This window comes from Sander lucioperca, chromosome 12 (genome assembly GCF_008315115.2).
Source record: "Sander lucioperca isolate FBNREF2018 chromosome 12, SLUC_FBN_1.2, whole genome shotgun sequence".
In the NCBI taxonomy this organism is placed as follows: Eukaryota; Metazoa; Chordata; class Actinopteri; order Perciformes; family Percidae; genus Sander; species Sander lucioperca.
Genome location: NC_050184.1, coordinates 16,669,117 through 16,689,998, shown reverse-complemented (window position 1 = coordinate 16,689,998; position 20,882 = coordinate 16,669,117). Strand labels below are relative to the sequence as shown.

General features: G+C 44.3%; 1 protein-coding gene across 1 annotated transcript in view; it reads left to right on the top strand.

Moving 5' to 3' along the window:
• Positions 1–18,421, top strand: part of ntsr1 (neurotensin receptor 1 (high affinity)) — a 53,292-nt gene extending 34,871 nt beyond the window's left edge. The window contains exons 3-4 of the mRNA XM_031286793.2: positions 79–163; positions 17,837–18,421. Of these exons, the coding sequence (XP_031142653.1) occupies positions 79–163; positions 17,837–18,092 (341 nt within the window). The 3' untranslated portion in view covers positions 18,093–18,421. The remainder of the gene's footprint in view (positions 1–78; positions 164–17,836) is intronic.
• The last annotated feature ends 2,461 nt before the right edge of the window (positions 18,422–20,882 follow it).

Genomic DNA, 20,882 nt, shown 5'->3' with positions numbered 1-20,882 from the left:
TTGTGTGTGTGTATATTGCTCCTTGTCTATGTTCTTCTTCTTGACCTCTGATGCTATCTCTCTCTCCCTTGTGTTCAGGAGCGGTGGTCATAGCCTTCGTGGTCTGCTGGCTGCCCTATCACGCTCGCCGCCTCATGTTTTGCTACGTCTCTGACTGGTCCGAGTGAGTAACGATTCTTCTTAGCCTCTCATGCGAGACAGATTGTTTGCTCACTTGATCTCTATCCCTGCGGTAACACACCGGGGCTGCATACGTAGTGCGCACACACACACACACACACACACACACACACACACACACACACACACACACACACACACACACCTACACCTTCACATGCATGAGCATTTCAGAGTCAGAAAAGCTTTATTGCCAAGTACGTTTTTTACACATACAAGGAATTTGTTTTGGTGTAGGTGCATGTCACACATTCTCTAAAATAAGTTAAACAAACAGGTTAAACAGAACAAACAATATAAGTATAAATATATGTGTATATATATATACACACACAGAATGTATTAAAAATAAGAGAGTAAGAATTAAGATAAAAAGAGCAGATTAAGTACAGTGGCATGTAGAGCCAGAGAGGGTTGTGGAGAGAGTCAGGGTGATTTCCGGGCCTTGTTAATAAGGCTAGTGGAGGAGGGGAAAAAAACTGTCCTTGTGACGTGAGGTTTTGGTCCTGATGGACCTCAGCCTGCTGCCAGAGGGGAGTGGCTCAAAGAGTTTGTTGCCGGGGTGGGAGGGGTCAGCCACAATCTTTCCAGCACGCTTCAGAGTCCTGGTGGTGTTAAGGTCCTGGAGCGGTGGCAGATTGCAGCCAATCACCTTCTCAGCTGACCGAATGACACGCTGCAGTCTGCCCTTGTCCTTAGCTGTGCTAGCAGCGTACCAGATGGTGATGGAGGAAGTGAGGATGGACTCAATGATGGCTATGTAGAAGTGCACCATCATTGTCTTTGGCAGGTTGAATTTCTTCAGTTGCCGCAGGAAGTACATCCTCTGTTGTGCTTTCTTGATGAGGGAGCTGATGTTCAGCTCCCACTTGAGGTCTTGGGAGATGGTAGTTCCCAGGAAGCGGAAAGACTCCACAATGTTAATTGTGGAGTCACAGAGGGTGATGGGGGCAGGTGGGGCTGAATTCTTCCTGAAGTCCACAACCATCTCCACTGTCTTTAGAGCGTTGAGCTCTAGATTGTTTTGGTTGCACCAGGTCACCAGGTGGTCAGCCTCCCACCTGTAGGCGGACTCGTCACCATCAGAGATGAGTCCGATGAGGGAGGTGTCGTCCGCGAACTTCAGAAGCTTGACAGACTGGTGACTGGAAGTGCAGCTGTTGGTGTACAGGGAGAAGAGCAGAGGAGAAAGAACGCAGCCCTGGGGGGATCCGGTGCTGATGGTCTGTGAGTCGGAGATGTCTTTCCCCAGCTTCACATGCTGCTTCCTGTCAGACAGGAAGTCAGTGATCCACCTGCAGGTGGAGTCAGGCACACCAAGCTGGGAGAGTTTCTCCTGAAGCAGAGCCGGGATGATGGTATTAAAGGCAGAGCTGAAGTCCACAAACAGGATCCTGGCGTAGGTTCCTGCGGAGTCCAGGTGCCGGAGGATGTAGTGGAGGGCCAGGTTGACTGCATCATCTACAGACCTATTGGCTCTGTAGGCAAACTGCAGGGGGTCCAGGAGGGGGTCGGTGATGGCTTTGAGGTGAGAAAGCACAAGGCGCTCAAAGGACTTCATAACCACAGAGGTCAGGGCGACGGATCTGAAGTCATTAAGTCCTGTGGTCCTTGGAAACAGGGATTATGGTTGAGGTCTTGAAGCAGGCTGGCACCTGGCATGTCTCCAGTGAGGTGTTAAAAATGTCTGAACACTGGAGACAGCTGGTCAGCGCAGTGCTTCAAGCTGGATGGGGAGATAGCGTCCGGTCCAGCAGCTTTCCTGGGGTTCTGTCTCCTAAAGAGTCTGTTGACGTCTTCCTCATTGATAGAGAGAGTCGTAACACACACTTTTCACATATGCAGGTACCCAAATTGTCACGGCTGGTGCGAAGGCAGGCAAGGTTGGGACCCAAATGCAGTTTAAAGAGCTTTATTCAAAGAAAAGCAAAACTTACTTGGAGCAATAATCCAATACATCAGGGAAATCCACGACAGGGAATGCAGAAACAAAACAGAACGCACAGCAAAGAAAACGAGACGATCCGACAAGAGACAAGGGAAAACAGAGAGGCTAAATACACAAGGTAATGAGGGAACGACAGGCAGGTGACACAACAGGTGGAACAAATCAAAAAAGGCGGGAAACAAACAAAGACAGGAAGAAAGCTAGACAAGGGAGACAAGACAGACTACAAAATAAAACAGGAAACCACGCAAAACAGAGAAACAAGACTACACAATAAAACAGAACAAAATACCAAAACCCTGACAGTACCCCCTCCCAAGGGACAGATCCCAGATGTCCAAAAAAAATACCAAAACAGAACAAAAGGCAACCCAGGGAGGGCGGAGGGGGACCGGAGGAGGGACGAACGGAGGAACCAAAAAAGTCAAACGGGGCTAGAGAACAGAGAGTCACTGAGGCACAGGGAACAGAGAGCATAGAGGGCACTCAGGGGAAACAGAGGGCCGTAGAGGCCCGGGGGAAAACTGGGGGGCCACTCGGGGAAAGGAACAGGAAGGCCCCAGGTCAGGGACAGAGAGGCCTCGGCAACAGGGGACAGAGAGGCCTCGGCAACAGGGGACAGAGAGGCCTCGGCAACAGGGACAGAGAGGCCTCGGCAACAGGGACAGAGAGGCCCCGGCAACAGGGGACAGAGAGTCACTGGGGCACAGGGAACAGAGAGGCCTCGGCAACCGGGAACCATGGGCACCTGGGCCAGCAGCGAAGGCAGAACCCTTCAGGCGGTGAAGGCTGAATCCTTCAGGCGGCCGAACAGGTCGGCGAAGGTAGAGCCCCTCTGAAGGACGTCCGTGAAGGCGAAACCCCTCTGGAGGGCGACGGCGAAAGCAAAATCCTTCTGGAGGCTGGCGGCGAAGGCGAAACCCCTCTGGAGGCCGTCTGCGAGGGCGAATCCCTTCTGAAGACCGGCGGCAAAGGCGAATCCCTTCTGAAGGCCGGCGGCGAAGGCGAAACCCCTCTGAAGGCCGGCTGCGAAGGCAAAACCTATCAGCAGGCCATCCACGAAGGCGAATCCCCTCTGGAGGCCGTCCGCGAAGGTGATACTCCTCCGGAGGCCGGTGGCGAAGGCGTAACCCCTCTGGAGGCCGGCGGCGAAGGCAGCATCCCTCAGGCGGACAAGCAGGACGGCTAAGGCTGAATCCCTCGGGAGACCTGGCGGGCCAGCGAAGGCTAAACCCCTCTGTGGGCTGGGCAGGCGAAGGGTCAGCTGGGCTGAAGACATGTGACGGTTCAGCTGGGCTGGAGACAGGCAACGGGTCAGCTGGGCTGGAGACTGGCAACGGGTCAGCTGAGCTAGAGACAGGCAACGGGTCAGCTGAGCTGGAGACAGGTGACGAATCAGCTGGGCCAGTGACAGGATCAGTAACAGACAACAAGGCAACAGGGTCAGGAGTCGGCAACTCCGCCGACAGGGTAACTGGAGCATTAGTCGGCCGGACCACCAACAAAACACAGGGAGCAGGAGTCGGCCGGACCACCGACAAAACACGGGGGGCAGGAGTCGGCCGGACCGCTGACAAACCACGGGGAGCAGGAGTCGGTCGGACCGACAAAGGCAAAGTCTCTGGGATGCCGGAGACGGGTGAAGTCTCAGGGGTACCAGGGAAGGGCATAGTCTCTGAGGTGTCGGACAATGGCACAGTCTCTGAGGTCGAAGTCAACGAAGGCACTGGAAGACTGGTCAGCTGAGGCTCTAGAAGACTGGTCAGCGTAGACTCTAGGTGACCGGTCAGCGCAGACTCTGGGAGAACGGTCATCGAAGACTCTGGACGACTGGAAGACTCTAGCAGAGCAGTCATCAAAGACTCTAGACGACTGGAAGACTCTAGCAGAGCGGTCATCGTAGACTCTGGACGACTGGAAGACTCTTGAAGAGCTGTCATCGGAGATTCTTGACGACTGGAAGACTCTAGCAGAGCGGTCATCAAAGACTCTAGACGACTGGAAGACTCTAGCAGAGCGGTCATCGAAGACTCTGGACGGCTGCACGTCAGCGGAGATTCTGGAAGGCTGCACGTCAGCGGAGGTTCTGGGCAGCTGCTAGCCAGCTGGGGATCTAGGGAGCTGCTAGCCAGCTGGGGATCTAAGAGGCTGCTAGCCAGCCGGGGTTCAGAGAAGCTGCTAGCCAGCCGAAGCTCAGGGCGGCTGCTAGCCAGCCGGGATTCTGGGAAGCTGCTAGCCAGCCGGGAATCAGGAAGGCTGCTAGTCAGCTGGGGATAAGGAAGGCTGCTAGCCAGCCGGGGATCTGGATGGCTGCTAGCCAGCCGGGGATCCAGGATCAAGGACAACCTGGGGACACTAGGGAACTCTGGGACACTAGGAAGCTCAGGGACACTAAGCTCGGGGAAGCTGGGCAGTGCTGGGACACTGGGCAGCTTGGGGACACTGTGAAGGCTGCTAGCTAGCCTGGAGTCAGGGGGGTTGCTAGCTAGCCTGGATTTAGGAAGGCTGCTAGCTAGCTTGAATTCAGGAGGGCTGCTAGCTAGCTGGGGCTCAAGGGGGCTGCTAGCCAGCCAGGGCTCAAGAAGGCTGCTAGCTAGCCTGGATTCAGAAGAGCTGCTAACTAGCCTGGACTCAGGGAGGTTGCTAGCTAGCTTGAATTCAGGAGAGCTGCACGCTAGCTCAAGGTCAGGAGAGCTGCACGTCAGCCCGGGGTCAGGAGAGCTGCACCTCGGCCCAGGGTCAGGGGAGCCGCACATCAACCCAGGATCAGGAGAGCTGCACGTCAACCCAGGGTCAGGAGAGCTGCACGCCAGCCCGGGAACAGAAGGGTTGCACGTCAGCTCAGGCTCAGATACACAGGTTAGCCCAGGCTCAGGTACACAGGTTAGCTCAGGCTCGGGAACACAGGTCAGCTTAAGCTCAGGAACACAGGTCAGCTCAGGCTCAGATACACTGGTCAGCTCAGGCTCAGATACACTGGTCAGCTCAGGCTCAGATAAACAGGTCTGCTGAGGCTCAGGACAAAAAACAGGCATGGAGACGGGGAAGCGAAACTCCTGTGCTGTGGCCTGCCAACGCACCTCCATAAGGTGCCTAGCGAAGGCGGGGTCCTCCTCATGCAGGGAGCGGAAAAACTCAATCAAAAGTTCTCCCTCAGAGTCCAGCGGGTGAAAAACTGGCAAAAACTCTATAACTACTGGGTCCCTAGTATGGTCGGATCGTACTGTCACGGCTGGTGCGAAGGCAGGCAAGGTTGGGACCCAAATGCAGTTTAAAGGCTTTATTCAAAGAAAAGCAAAACTTACTTGGAGCAATAATCCAATACATCAGGGAAATCCACGACAGGGAATGCAGAAACAAAACAGAACGCACAGCAAAGAAAACGAGACGATCCGACCAGAGACAAGGGAAAACAGAGAGGCTAAATACACAAGGTAATGAGGGAACGAGAGGCAGGTGACACAACAGGTGGAACAAATCAAAAAAGGCGGGAAACAAACAAAGACAGGAAGAAAGCTAGACAAGGGAGACAAGACAGACTACAAAATAAAACAGGAAACCACGCAAAACAGAGAAACAAGACTACACAATAAAACAGAACAAAATACCAAAACCCTGACACAAATATGTGCATACAAATATTGGCTATAGCCAACATTTAGAGGGCCGTCAGTTAAGGGCATCTGACAAAGAGGAGCAGGACAGATGCATCTTCCTGATTAGATTGCCTCCATTTACCATTATCATCCTCTCTCTCGCTCTCTCGCTCTCTCTCTCTCTCTCTCTCTCTCTCTGTCTGCCTCTCTCTCTGATTTACCGATTAGCCCTTTCAAACTGTATATTGTTTCCATAATTACTGTAAATCGAACAGACACCATTTCAGTAAATAAGTGTTAGTGCTGGCAAAGCCACGTATTTCTACTCTATATGAAGGCTGGACAAACAGGTTCTTGTTTCTAGTGTTTCCTCGGATCCTATCCGTCGTTGCCTGAGGAGCAACACTGAGCTTAAAACATATTGCTTATTTGCCTGTTACTGTAGATCCGAGCTTCTCGGTGTGTCTTCAGTTTGTGATGCAGTTATGTACGTTTGTGCACAGCCTTAAGTACGATTTATTATGTGTGCAAAGAAAGAGCAAGCAAACTTTGTTTTTCTGTATGTTTTATTACAGTGAGACACCTGAAAACATTTCTTCTCTTTTGACCTTCAATTTCTGATTTCCTGTGAGGCAATACAACTGTAATATTACTCAAATTAGTTAAAATTAGTTGCATTACATATTCATAAGAAATTGGTATGATTATTGTATGACATCACTAAGTAATTAGTTGCCATCCAACACTGGCTGTAAAAAAATATGAGCAGCCGTTTGTCTTTAAAATAAGTAGATTATGTTAATATTGTATACGTGTGTTGGTGTGTGTATCCTGCCTGCAGTGGAGGCAAGCACCGTTATTATTCAGGCACCCAGGAAACCACATTGTGACACATTAGCACAGACATCATGAAAACACTGTGAGTCACTCTCCTGCAGTACAAAAGGACAGCCTTCAGTTTTGCTACATTTCAGATGTAACAGAGTTATTTTGAAAATATGTTTGTCCTGTATGCCTGCCTGGTAAAAGGCATTGTTAAAATAAGGTTGTCAAAGTCAGTTGGAAAAGAAATCTAGGAAATAATTTGTTTTCTCTTTTTTGCTTGCTTGTTGAGATGTCCTTACAGAACGCACTGGGTAGAGCAGCAGTTCTGCGGCGCTTTAAGACGGGGTAGTATTAAGTGACAACGGTAGCGAGTAGTATGTAGTAAGTAACCCAGAAAATGCAAAGTTCTTGTCCTGCGTGTCGCTCAAGCGTACATTTTATAACGCGCGTTTAGATATGACGCTAAAGAAGACTTTTAGCATCAATAACAAACGCCAAAGGTACCTGACCAAGGGTCCGTATTTGACGCGATGGAAGTGAGAATGTCTTGTTAATCATTATAAAAATGAAAACGCAAAGTGCAGTTTGTTTTTATGATACCACTAATTTCAAACTACTGGTTTGGCTCCTAATCTCTCATCAAAATCAAAGCGTATACATTATAACGTGTTTCAACTGTATGGTATGGCTCTGTTTGACTCAACTCCATTTTTTTGGTACCAGTTTCTATATTTGTTTTCCACTGCGGATAGTGACATCATCTTGCCCCTTTCATCAGCAATTAACAGGCGAACAGAAATTGTACAGCTTAGTGTATGGCTTAGTGTACACCGTGGTGTACGGCTAAGTGTACGGCATAGTGTTTATAAGCAGAGAAATGCGCCGATTCAATATGGTCTTCCATGCCTTTGTAGGCCTTCCAGAAGCTTTTTTAAACCAGCCTGAAACTACAGTGTCTTTGTACATCCGCGATGTTGCTGCCACTTTCCTGACGTGATGTGTTACTTCGCTGTTACACGTACTAACATGGAACGAACGAGCCAAAATAATGATATAACAGCGTAATGAAAATGCTTATTGCACGGCTTGGTTGAATACTTGATTCTGATTGGTCAGTCACGGCATTCTGCAGGTCTGTTAATTCTGACTGAACGGATTATTTTCTTTAGCGGAAGCAATACAAACCGTTTTAAATCAATAAAATCCTTTTTAAATCAATATGTAATCCTCTGCGCCGCGAAGCGGTTTTCTATTATCTATCATTTCACTGTGTGGGGAATTGGCAAATTGGCGCCCCCTGCAGCTGCAGGCGCCCCTGCTTGCTAAGAAGGTGCCTTGCACAGAAGCTGTGTGAGAAGGGGAAAGGGGAGGGGGGCGCGGGGGATAGTTCATCTCTGGGTCTCCAAAATGGTATGGACAAGGGGGGGAACGGGGGATCCACTGTATAGAGCAATACTCTAATGGAATTAGTGGGCTAAAGTCAGTCACACCTCGACTTTCTTCCAAATAACGCACTTTTAATTTATAATATTATAAATACAGGCCTATAGTTCCTGCACATTTTTGTTTTTCTGATGTGTGTGAAATGACTAATAAAAATAGGTAATCCTACACAATTATGTGGTCACCAAGGTGAATTGATTTAGTCTTGACTTCTGGTACTGAGTGACAGTGTTGGAGGGATGGGAAATCTGTTGATTGTCAAGTGCCAAATAAACACAGAGATGGACAGGAAAAGGTCAAAGGGAGTCACGCCTAGGGTGTAATTCAATGTAGAACCGCCACTGCAGGGGTGTTTTCGCTATAATGACCACCTCGCTCTACAAGATCCCTTCTCGGAGCAGAGCTTCAGGTCATTCTGTCAGCCCTGGGTGTTTAAATGAGTGTGATTTGGCCTTCTGATGTCTCATAGCAGACAGGACATGCATTGGAGATGGCTTAACTGACTTTTTGGATAAAAGCGTATGGGCTTTTCTGGAAAAGAATCTAAAATTTGTGTTAGTTACAGTGTTGTTTTTGTTACCACTGATGTCCAAAACTTGGTACAAAAATTTTTAAAAGCCAAAAGTCTTCAAGTTCATTATTGTCAATGTTCAATACATTTCTGTGAGATTCAATTTCAAATTCAAGTTTTTTCTTTTGCATTTATACTTCAACAATGTATACATTCATCCCTGCAGCATACATATCCTAATAGCCAAGGTTGTCCTGGGGAAAAAATGATGTCTATAACTTGTGCATAACAGGGTTGATGCTTTATAAGCATTATTACACAAGGAAGCCAGGCAACCTAAAGATTGAAAAAAAAATGGATTAGACCCCACAAGATACCACCAAGTACTACACTAAAACAACTGTACATTTCCTGACAGTTAACACTGCATGTCCCTCATTTTCTATGTTGTTGGTTCATGTATTTGTATTGATTAATTTATTTATGGTGATAAACCAATCAATAATGAATAATTTTCATTCCTTCTGCACACACTTGTCCTGCATTGTGTCACTCGCTGTGGACTGGACTGGTCAAGTACAATAACTATTAGATAGATGCTGTCCAAAGATTGATTGCAGCCTTTTTTCTATTGTAAGTTTCCTACACTTGAGCTGAGAGGCATCTGATATAGTGGAGTGTTTGTACGTGTGCCATTGACAGAAACAGGGCTACATTTTCCAATTTCAATTGCTGATTTCATGCCAAGAAGCACCCAGTGCAGATGGATGTGGATTGGGAGTAGGGGGTATCCGTTAGTGTTGCAAGGACTGGTAGCAGTCACGACCAGTAAAACATTTTGCTTTTCATTGCTGGCAATATCAGTCCTCTCTGATAAATTCATGACAGTGAGATTGAATCTCCTGAATGAATCAGCCTCTAGAGGAAACTGACTGATGTGCATGGAGCACAGAATCACCACGTTTGAAAATGTTGCACCTGTGGTCCACAGTTTGTCCATGTCGTGTGTAATTATGATAAAAAATGTCTGCAGCTTGAGGAATCTTCCACAGCAAACTGTATTCCTCCATTACGAAAGCAGAAGCCACATACCTGAGTATATGTAATGAAAAGGTCAACTATCCTTGCTGACCCTTTCAATCCTACCCTCATTCATCTTTAATGGGATCCCTTTATGCAGACAGACTGACTTTCTGCACACTTCAGTGACCCTTGTCCATTGCCAGAGCAGATCAGATCAATACACCAGATTCTAGTAACTGAGATGACGCTTGGGAGTATCTACACTGTGTGTGAGGACATTGACATGTTATGACTTATAACCGTGAGCTTTCTGTCTGTTATTTGTGTATGTTCAGTTGTCTTTTTGTTTCCCTCTTGTTTCCGTGTTACATACCCTCCTATTTAGTATCCATTCATCCTTGCTTTGCCTGTGCATATAAAGAAATACAATACCGTATTAGGGCTGCAGAGATTAAACGATTAGTTGTCAACGAAGAAATCAATAGCCAATTATTATGATAATCGACTATTTGGTTTGAGCCTCTTTTTTTATGAAGAAATAAAATCCCCATTCTCTGATTCCAGCTTCTTAAATGTGATTTTTTTTCTAGTTTCTTCACTCCTCTATGAAAGTAACCTGAATATCTTTGAATTGTGGACCAAACAAGACATTTGAGAGCATTTCGTTGGGCACTGATCGATATTTTATAGACCTAACAACTAATCGATTATCACGAAAAAAAATTATCAACAGATTTATCGACAATGAAAGTGATGCTTAGTTGCAGCTCTTTACAGTATGATCTCATGGGAGACATATTGGTGTGCGAATTATCCGTAAAGAAATGTGCTATCGTCGTCGCCTAAAGCCCGCCTCAACGGTTGTGATTGATGTAAAGCCCGCTTCAGCGTTTGTGATTGGTGCCTCGATTTTGGGGACATTGGAAATGGGCTTGAATGGGCTCTTCGCCAGACTGACTTGCAGAGCAAATCTCAAATTTGCCGGAAGTTCGTCAGGGTTTACCCAGGCTACTATTTTTGACCAGGGGTGCTGAATAACAAAATAATCAATGTCTGACGATTTCTCCCCCCGGGAAATGTTTCAGATTTTGACAGCTAAATACGTCATTTTAGTGTATGGGTGAGAGTGAGCAGTTTTAGAAAAGTCCTGGGCAGCCACAAATTCCACTGTTCACTCGCCACTCCGACTCCACTGCGCACACCCTAACATCACAGAAGCGCACTTTACGTCAATAGACTGTTTCAGTATAGCTAAGGTAAATTACTTTTCTGATCGTCAAAACCACACCAGAGATGTTTGTCTTGAAAATATATGCTAATAATCAGGCTGCAATGACCTCGCCAACAATTTCTGAATAGCCTAACTTGTGCCTTCTCCACAGCAAATGTGATCCTAACCACGTCACAGCGGTTTCTGTTACACAAAACGTATGCAATGAAAACAATCGTACTTACAGACATTGCCCTCACAGGGAACGGAATTATCTTTAAAGCAACTTATTCTTTTTGCAGAATAACCAAAGTTTCAGGAGACACTGAACCAGCGTGTAAAATCGTAGTTCTTTTCCACACATGAACAGGAAATAGGCTGAACATAATCCCGTATTTCATATAAATTATAAATAAACTATCCTTGTTGACCCTTTCAATCCTACCCTCATTCATCTTTAATGAGGTCCCTTTATGCAGACAGACATCACTGACTTTCTGCACACTTCAGTGACCCTTGTCCATTGCCAGAGCAGAACAGATCAATACACCAGATTCTAGTAACTGAGATGACGCTCGGGAGTATCTACACTGTGTGTGAGGACATTGACATGTTATGACTTATAACCGTGAGCTTTCTGTCTGTTATTTGTGTATGTTCAGTTGTCTTTTTGTTTCCCTCTTGTTTCCGTGTTACATACCCTCCTATTTAGTATCCATTCATCCTTGCTTTGCCTGTGCACATAAAGAAATACAATACCGTATTAGGGCTGCAGAGATTAAACGATTAGTTGTCAACGAAGAAATCAATAGCCAATTATTATGATAATCGACTATTTGGTTTGAGCCTCTTTTTTTATGAAGAAATAAAATCCCCATTCTCTGATTCCAGCTTCTTAAATGTGATTTTTTTTCTAGTTTCTTCACTCCTCTATGAAAGTAACCTGAATATCTTTGAATTGTGGACCAAACAAGACATTTGAGAGCATTTCGTTGGGCACTGATCGATATTTTATAGACCTAACAACTAATCGATTATCACGAAAAAAAATTATCAACAGATTTATCGACAATGAAAGTGATGCTTAGTTGCAGCCCTTTACAGTATGATCTCATGGGAGACATATTGGTGTGCGAATTATCCGTAAAGAAATGAGAACATAACCAACAAGATGGCATATACAGTATGTTCCCTGGGAAATCTTTTGCTCTGGTGCTCCACTAATGAACCACTTGAGTCAAAAAATGTATAAATGTACGGTATACAGTATTATGTGTATACTGTGTTGTTTTGATTTGCCAACTTATTTGGTCATACTTGCAATTATCAAAATAATCTGTTGTAGTTTTTGTCTGCAGTGATAGTGCCCCATACAGTAATGTTTTCTGGGGGTTGTGGAATTTTTGTTTCTCACTATGTCTGTACTGTAATTTAATTGGTGCAATATATGTGTGAGCCAGAGTGTGTGAGCGGAGCTCGAGGATTTTGGATAGAGCACAGATTAGATTTTTAAAATGTTGGAGCATCGCCTTATTTCCCCTACTCCAATTTTTCTCCAGTACCGCTCACACCATAAGTTTGAAGCATGCCCCAGCCTGTCTCTGTGTTTCTCCAGCACAGTATGCAGATGAAACGCTGCCCCCCTCCCTCTCCATGCTGCCAGTGCATGTCACCCGGCGGACTTTTTAATGGAGGAGCTCCGGGCATGAAGAGAGGGTGGTTTCTGTTTATCTAATAAATACAATTCAGTTTTTTTTCTTATTTGGGGGTGAGCTGTGAGCGATTTGAGTAGAGCAGGGTTAAATCTGAGTTGATCGTGAAGCAATATTGAGCAGAGTGGCCCGGGAGCGGCTTTGAGCGGGGGATCGGAAATAACAAACAGCTCTGTGAGCGAGCAGCAGAAATTCTCACGGGTAAACTTTGCTCACATGCTCTGGTAGGCATTAAATATAGTTCATTTTATCATTTCATTTCTACAGGCCACACAGACAGTCAACCAGCTGGGGGCTATCTTTGTTAGTCATTGCTTAGTCCCATCTAGCCCTACCTACATTACTCTGTGACTCCATATGTTGCTGAGGTTACAGGACTACCTGTTCTTGTGAGTTATGACAGTCTGGTCGTTTGCCATCACCAAAACTAGACCTATGAAAGAAAGACAGCTCAATGTCGGTATTGGTACAGATTAAATTATTGGCAAATTATCAAAGATGTTTTATCAATATTAATAAAGTTATGAATATGTTCATTCATAACTCCACCAAAATGACAAACAATCAAAACGGGGCACCATCCTGGAACTAAGGAGCCAATAACTGAACTGTGAAACAGTCTCATTAGGTGGTTCCCTTTACAATACAGATCTTAATTAACTTGGTTAATTTATCTGGTATATTCCAAAGGAACAAAAGGAATGAATTTGAGCACTACCTGTGTTCAACCAGCTTGTTATTACAATAAGTACACAAATAATCACAGACAACTACTATTTACAGTATAACAAATATATATATAAAAAAAACAACCACATGTAGTGATCATGTCTCTCTGTGTCTGTGCGTGTATGCGTGTGTGTGTGTGTGTGTGTGTGTGTGTGTGTGTGTGTGTACGTGTGTTAGAATGAGGAGAAAGAGAGAAATGGAGGGAAAACACACTTGAAAGAAAGAAAATACTTGAATCTCTTGATCTCTGTGGGTTGAAAATAATCGCTCTCTTCGTTTACTCGAGATTCTAACTTAACTCGACGTTACAGCAGAATCTGAGGTTTTGTATAACGAGAGAGGGTTATTTTCCCCGCTCCTTTCTGCGAGCGCACAGCTTACTCCGTGGTAACAATAATCACACCCTCAGCCGCTCCACGGGAACAGGCACGCGGGAACCTATTTTTGTAGCCTGGTTGACACCAGACCCACTCTCAGTTATAACTGAGAGTGGGTCTGGGAAAGGTTCATTGACAGTTCATTTCCAAAGGGGCGTCACCAACGGACGCCGCTCAAATGCCTCTGAGCGCATTGGATAGTCCAACCAATCAGACCAACAATCCGGGTGACGCTGCGCTTCGGTAGCCGTCATGTTGAATGTAAACAAAAAGCTGCTCGTAAAGCCCGCCTCAACGGTTGTGATTGATGTAAAGCCCGCCTCAGCATTTGTGATTGGTGCCTCGATTTTGGGGACATTGGAAATGGGCTTGAATGGGCTCTTCGCCAGACTGACTTGCAGAGCAAATCTCAAATTTGCCGGAAGTTCGTCAGGGTTTACCCAGGCTACTTTTTTTGACCAGGGGTGCTGAATAACAAAATAATCAATGTCTGACGATTTCTCCCCCCGGGAAATGTTTCAGATTTTGACAGCTAAATACGTCATTTTAGTGTATGGCTGTGAGTGAGCAGTTTTAGAAAAGTCCTGGGCAGCCACAAATTCCACTGTTCACTCGCCACTCCGACTCCACTGCACACACCCTAACATCACAGAAGCGCACTTTACGTCAATAGACTGTTTCAGTATAGCTAAGGTAAATTACTTTTCTGATCATCAAAACCACACCAGAGATGTTTGTCTTGAAAATATTTGCTAATAATCAGGCTGCAATGACCTCGCCAACAATTTCTGAATAGCCTAACTTGTGCCTTCTCCACAGCAAATGTGATCCTAACCACGTCACAGCGGTTTCTGTTACACAAAACATATGCAATGAAAACAATCGTACTTACAGACATTGCCCTCACAGGGAACGGAATAATCTTTAAAGCAACTTATTCTTTTTGCAGAATAACCAAAGTTTCAGGAGACACTGAACCAGCGTGTAAAATCGTAGTTCTTTTCCACACATGAACAGGAAGTAGGCTGAACATATTCCCGTATTTCAGGATAATTACCAATTGTGCCCAGTAGATGGCACTTTAACACAAAAAATGACACAAGACAAGAAATGGCTTATCATTCATTCTCATCTCAGCTGAAAAGACCGTTGAAAAGTTTCTGTCCCGAACCTCCTTCCAGGATAACTGAAGTTGCTTGGCTGACAGGGCTTTTCGAATCCTTCTGTAAAGTTATCGTTAGATGCTATGATGGTGCTGCTAACGTTAGCCGAGTTGCTTGCTAACGTTATTTCAGACTCAGGCTCTTCTGCTGCCTAATGCGTGTTTTACAGTAACCGCAGCCCAGCTGGTGCGCGCATATGTGACGTCATGAAATCGGCGTAACTATTTATACCCGCGCTGGTGGTAGCGACACTAGTTGCAGTCTTCTCCTGAACAGAGGTGGCGCTAATGAGGAAAGGCTACCAACTTTGCTCTTTCTGCGGACTAGAAGAAGAAGAAAAAGATCAACGACGACAGAACTGGCAGCAGCATTGACATCAATGCATCGATTTGATTCGATGGCCTACTTCGTCAGATCAAGCCTTTCATTCACCATAAAAGAACTCATCTTAACCCAGTAAGTTTACAAGAGAGACTTGCAGTCACTCTGAGAGTCCTGGCATCCGGTTGCCCAGGAGCTTGTTCGTGCTTCCTGTTTCCCCTTTGTCGCGCGCCGCTGAAAAAAAAAGAGTGGTGCACGATCTCGCCTCGCACGCTATAAATCCGGGCCACGCCAGGTTGGGAACGGCGCCTAGTGGTGAGCATGGCTTGCAGTTCTTAGACCTTCCACCAGCCTGACCATGTTTCTCCTCATGTTGAATGGACTTTCTCCATTTTAGAAACCTTTTTCACGTCAAGGTGTGACTTTTTAGGCTTCTTGTTTAACTGAGGGCCTATCCCTTTGTCTGAGAAGCCATGTGGTGGCCTCCTGTGCCCCATTTGTCTTGGGGTCACAGGCTCTCTGCTCAAGATCAGTTTAAGCACATTGTTTGGTTCCAACAACTCCCTCCTTCGGCACATCGTGATAAACGATTGATTTCATGTTTATTTGAACAGGGACAGATGCTAAGACAGACATTCGTGCCACAAATCTTCAATGTACAGCATCACAGCATTTATAGCTATTGCTAATTTCCAATGCCTATCCCTAGAAGGGCTTTTAAACAGTCATAAAAACCTAACATGAAACATTGCCACATTAAAATACATAAACCACATATATATATACAAGGCACATCCGTTTTTTTTAGGTTGTTTGCACTCATCCAATTCTGTGCCAGTGAAGAAGTGGGCACAAATGAAGATGATGAGTGCCAGTTAAATCTCAACCAATGGAAAACTGTGTGGAAAACGGGATTCTGACTGTTTCTACAAATGTTTCAACAACTGGTTTTACATTCTTTTGAACAATAGAAATATATAACAACTGCAAACTTTAACCATGCAGGTCAACTTTGTATTCCTCTAAAGTATGTTTTCCACTTCAGTATCTCCCTAAACTGACATGCTTGATTGTAGTCTCTTCAATTCTGCTCTCATCCTCCATCACGGTCCCAACTCCTGTCCCATCTTATGTAATCTTTATATCCTTAAAGTCCCTCTCCTCTCCTGCTGTGTAGCTTAATCTCCCTCTTCCTTCTCCTTTCCAACAGCAATCACAGGGACAGAGTAAGATCATTCAGTTAAAAACATAGGATCTCACTTGTGTGTGTTGCAGAGCAAATATTTAAAATTGCATATAATAAGCTTTTTAAGAAAAAAGAATGAAACCTTTCATAGTTTACAGTATAAAGCATTGCAATGCCTTATTGGGTTGATAATGAAATGAACATGGACTTACTGTCAAAGCCAATCTTACTCTTCAGTATGTGTCTATTTAATTCCAGCATAGAAAAAGTTGATTTCCTCTTACTGTAGCGTTGACACTATGAATAGCAGTAGTAGTAGTTTGTTTATTGTCCCTGCGGTCATTAGGTTGCAGCAGAAATCACATGGCATTTTTGGCAACATAAGACAAGAAAACAGAACAACAATAAACACAATTTCAGATATATATACTCAGGACACAACATGGACCAAGGCATTTAAATATGGGGGGTCCAGACCAGCTGGGAAAAAAACCTTGTGACCGCAGGACCATCATTCATTAGGAACGTTGATGGCCTGTGGAACAAAAGTGGACTTGGATCAGTTTTTTTGGTAACACAGGAGCACAGTATCGTCGTCCAGAAGCCAACACTTCAAATGAAGAGGCAAGGGAGTGTATGTGATCATCCACAATGCCGTTTGCCTTTTTCAGTGTTCTGTGTTTGTAGATGCATTCCATACTTGGAAATGTATTGCATGACAGTTTAATGGATGTTTTTTATGATACTTTTTCTGTGCTTCAGTGGCGTTGCCAAACCAACAGATGATTCCAAAAGAGAGAACACTTTCAATAAAAGCACAATAAAACGTTTGGATTATAATACTGCTGACATTAAAAGACAACAATTTTCGAAAATAGAACATTCTTTCTTGGGACTTAGCATTCAATCTGTCAGTCCACCTGTCCCATTTAGGCTTGTGGTCGAGCACAATGCCAAGGTACTTGTACTCTGTGACAGATTGTATAGGCTCCCCATATATAAGAGTAGGGTTAGTTGTTAGTTGTGCCTTTCTAAAATCAACCGGCAACTCCTTTGTTTTGGAGGTATTGAGGAAGGTTTCACAACAGTCAATAAAAAATTCAAGAACTAAAGCCAGAGGCTGGTGAAAGGCTTACATTGCAAACTTAGAGACTTCTCTGTAGTCAATCTGTTAATGACAATGGAATATTTTCTAAAAGCTGACCAGCAAGGCCTGAAATGAGCAGTGACATCTAAAGAACAGATTAATGGGTTAGTATAATAATACATGCTCAGAAGCCATTAGTACTCACCTGGCATCACTCTCTCTCTGGTTGGCTGAACAAATCTTCTTAGCCTGTTGATTCTCAAACCTTAATTATGTGCCCAGTGGAATAAGGCAAGGTAGAATTTCCACTCTCATTATACTTCTTAACAGTTAAACAAGGAGAGGCCTTTATAGGACCCTATGTGTAATTTTTGCCTCAGGGCCCCCGCATCTACATCTTAACCAAAATGTGTGTATGTTTATAAGTTGATAATCATGCATTGACGTTTAACATGCCACATATTTAGATTAAACACATACAGTATAGCATGAACAATGGTTCTCTGTCTTCTGTTTTTTTCACAGTGACTTGTATGACTTCTACCACTATTTCTACATGCTGACCAATGCCCTGTTTTACGTCAGTTCGGCCATCAATCCAATCCTCTACAACCTGGTGTCAGCCACCTACCGCCAGATCTTCTTCTCCACGCTGCGCTACTTCTGCATGCCCTGCCGTCATACACCTAGGAGGCGCTCCCACCCTCTAACCCGCCGCTCCATCAGCATCTCCAGCAACCACACCCTCTCCACCAACATCATCAAAGAGACGGCGTACTGATTGGGCTGCAAAGGAATACACTTTCTCATGCTATAAACCCACCTGCTGCCACTTTGTGATTACTGGTCCAACTTACTTCATCAAGGACATTCTGGAACTGGTTTAGAGAGAGAACTGGGGTTATTGTCATGTGGGGCCAGATGCACATTTTATTATGTAAATGTTTTATACTGTGTATTTCTATACATGCTTTTATTGGTCCAATCATTCACCATTGGTGCTGTACAGTGTACAGTGGACTCTACTGTTTCATTGTTTTTAAGATTCAACTTATAAACCTCTTGAAAGTACTTTCTCTATAAACATGGCATTTGGCAATACTTTCACCACTTGCAAAGGTTCTGATGTAACCCTCACACAAGGGGAAAATAGTTTGTATTTCTCTTTCTTGAATCCAAGTTGCATTGACAGCTGTATTGGAAGAATCTCTTGCATCCCGAACAGCTTTGAAGCAAACATTTAGTTGAACAGAGGAAGAGTTCAGATAATAGTGAGTCCTAAGACTCTGGTCCATGGAATTTATAAATAGTGCAGACAAAGATTATGATTATTTCTGGTAATAGCTTACTGCATGCATTTAAACATATGAAGTAAGTGTGTTGACAGAGAAATGTCTGGGATTGATTTTTTTGAAGTATTTGGACATTAGTGACCATGTGGAGCATGTTAGAAAGTAATTAGTGCATAGAAAACAGCTTGCATTCCTGAAAACGTAGAAAACAGGAGCACCTCAACAGACACAGAGCACCCACTCCAACACGCCAGCTGCTGCTTGAGCAGTCAGAGGCAGGGAGAGATTTCCAACATTTCCTTTAGGAGCAACACCAAGATGTTAAACAATCTGGACTCTCCTATCAGTTAGTAGATGATGTTCTCCTTCCAGAACAAGAGTTTAACTATAGGGGGTTATTATCCCATATACATCAATATTGGGCAATTCCATGCCTCATAGTGTATGTTCATCGGCGGCAACGTTCGGTGCCAAGTATTGTGCCATTTATGTAGCATGGCGGAAAGTGAAGGTGTGGAGGTCCAGGTGCTCACAGACCTGCAGTTATTGTTTGTGTGTAATTATTAACAATTACCACCATCTTGCCCTAACCAGATACTGGTGAGGTTGCCTAGCCCGAACCAAAACTTAAACATAGTTGATTTACCGTAACCATGATCTTTCACACTGACCTTAACCAAAGGCCAAAAGGCTGGAGTTTGCTTGAAACAAACTAGTTTGTACTTTGTGTCCTCCGAACCCATTTGAAGGCAAAAGTGTTTATCTGTGTTTTAAACAGCAACACTCAAAGTGAAGGTGAGAAGCTAGCTGTCATATAGAGGGGAAAGGCCTTGTAATCATTTAAATCAGAAAAACGGACCTCTGGGCGATTTTTCCTTTAAGGCATAGTGTTGCATGTGTAAAGAATGAAAAGGAGAGCTTAAGAGAGAAGTTCAAACCTTACTACTACGTTCTAACCTCTGCATGCCTGGCCTAGAAATGTCTAATGTCGACATTCTTGTCTGGCAATGGTTTGATTATACACACACAAAAAGCCACTGAGAACAGGTAACAATTCTTCTCAAATAATTTCCGATCCAGTGAAATAAAAAATGAATTCAGGACCATAAGTGAGAAGCTGTTTTTATTGGGTCATCATAATCATATTAGTTGAAATCGGCCATGTTTTTGTCTGTGGAAAATTAATAGACTACTAGTGTTTGATGCTTGTGTTGTGAGTATTCTGAGGCATAGGTGCGTAGTACAGTAGTAGTGTTAGGGTAATGCTTTCCCCATGCGTGTATGTCCCCCATAGAGTACATGTAACTTACAATTTATGGTAGTTTTAAATGTGTTTCTGAACAAATTACAGATTATGTTTCGTTGATTTAATATTAACAAATAGAATATTCAGCTGGTGGTGAGAAAAGCTAGCCTCTTAATTTATAAGAGAAGCCTCTCTACACTGCTTTCAGTTTACTACAAATGGAAATCAATGGATTTTATTATAAAGGCTTAAGTAATTAAACTGTATCAGGGTAACAGCAGCTGAATCATTCAATGTTTGCACTGCTTATGTTACTAAAGGCCTGCTTTTTATTTTTATTTTTTTTGTTTACCAGGTTATTAGGACCGTTATTGCATCCTGCGCTTAGCGCCACCCAAGACGATTGTGATTGGTTTAAAGCAGTTAACCATAGTCCTCATAAATCCACCGGATTTAAAATGTCAACACAAAGAAAGCCCAAGGTAATGGATATCCGGCCTAAATGAGTGAAATCGGGAAGAATTTCCATTGGCAACAGAGCAATCCTAGAAGTGGAACGTCGTGGATATAGACTAGCTCCAACCTAATGCGCTTGTGTCTGAACTACCAGCTCACCGCACCAATCACAGTCCGGTAAGGGACTACCGGCAGCTATGTCTGTGGTTTACGTGTGTGTGACGGCCGCGACTGTTCGTTCAAAACAACAATAGCGGACATGATAGAGAAATGGTTCATCCAGTCCCCTGCCAGGTATTTTTTTAAAGTGTGCTTTCCCAAACAGTTTCCAATGACAACAAACCATCTGATGAGAGAGTTGAGATATTTTAGTCTGGACAGAACGACATTCATAGAGCATGCCACTAGTAAAATTCTGGCTGAAATGCAAAACAAATAAAATACTTAGATTTAAATACTAAGGAAATTCACTTCAGTGTATTCAGTATTTACCACCATGATGCATTACACTTAATTTTGCCCACTAATCCTCCAATTTGCTAGGGCAACTGTTGTTGGACTGTAAAAATACTTGACA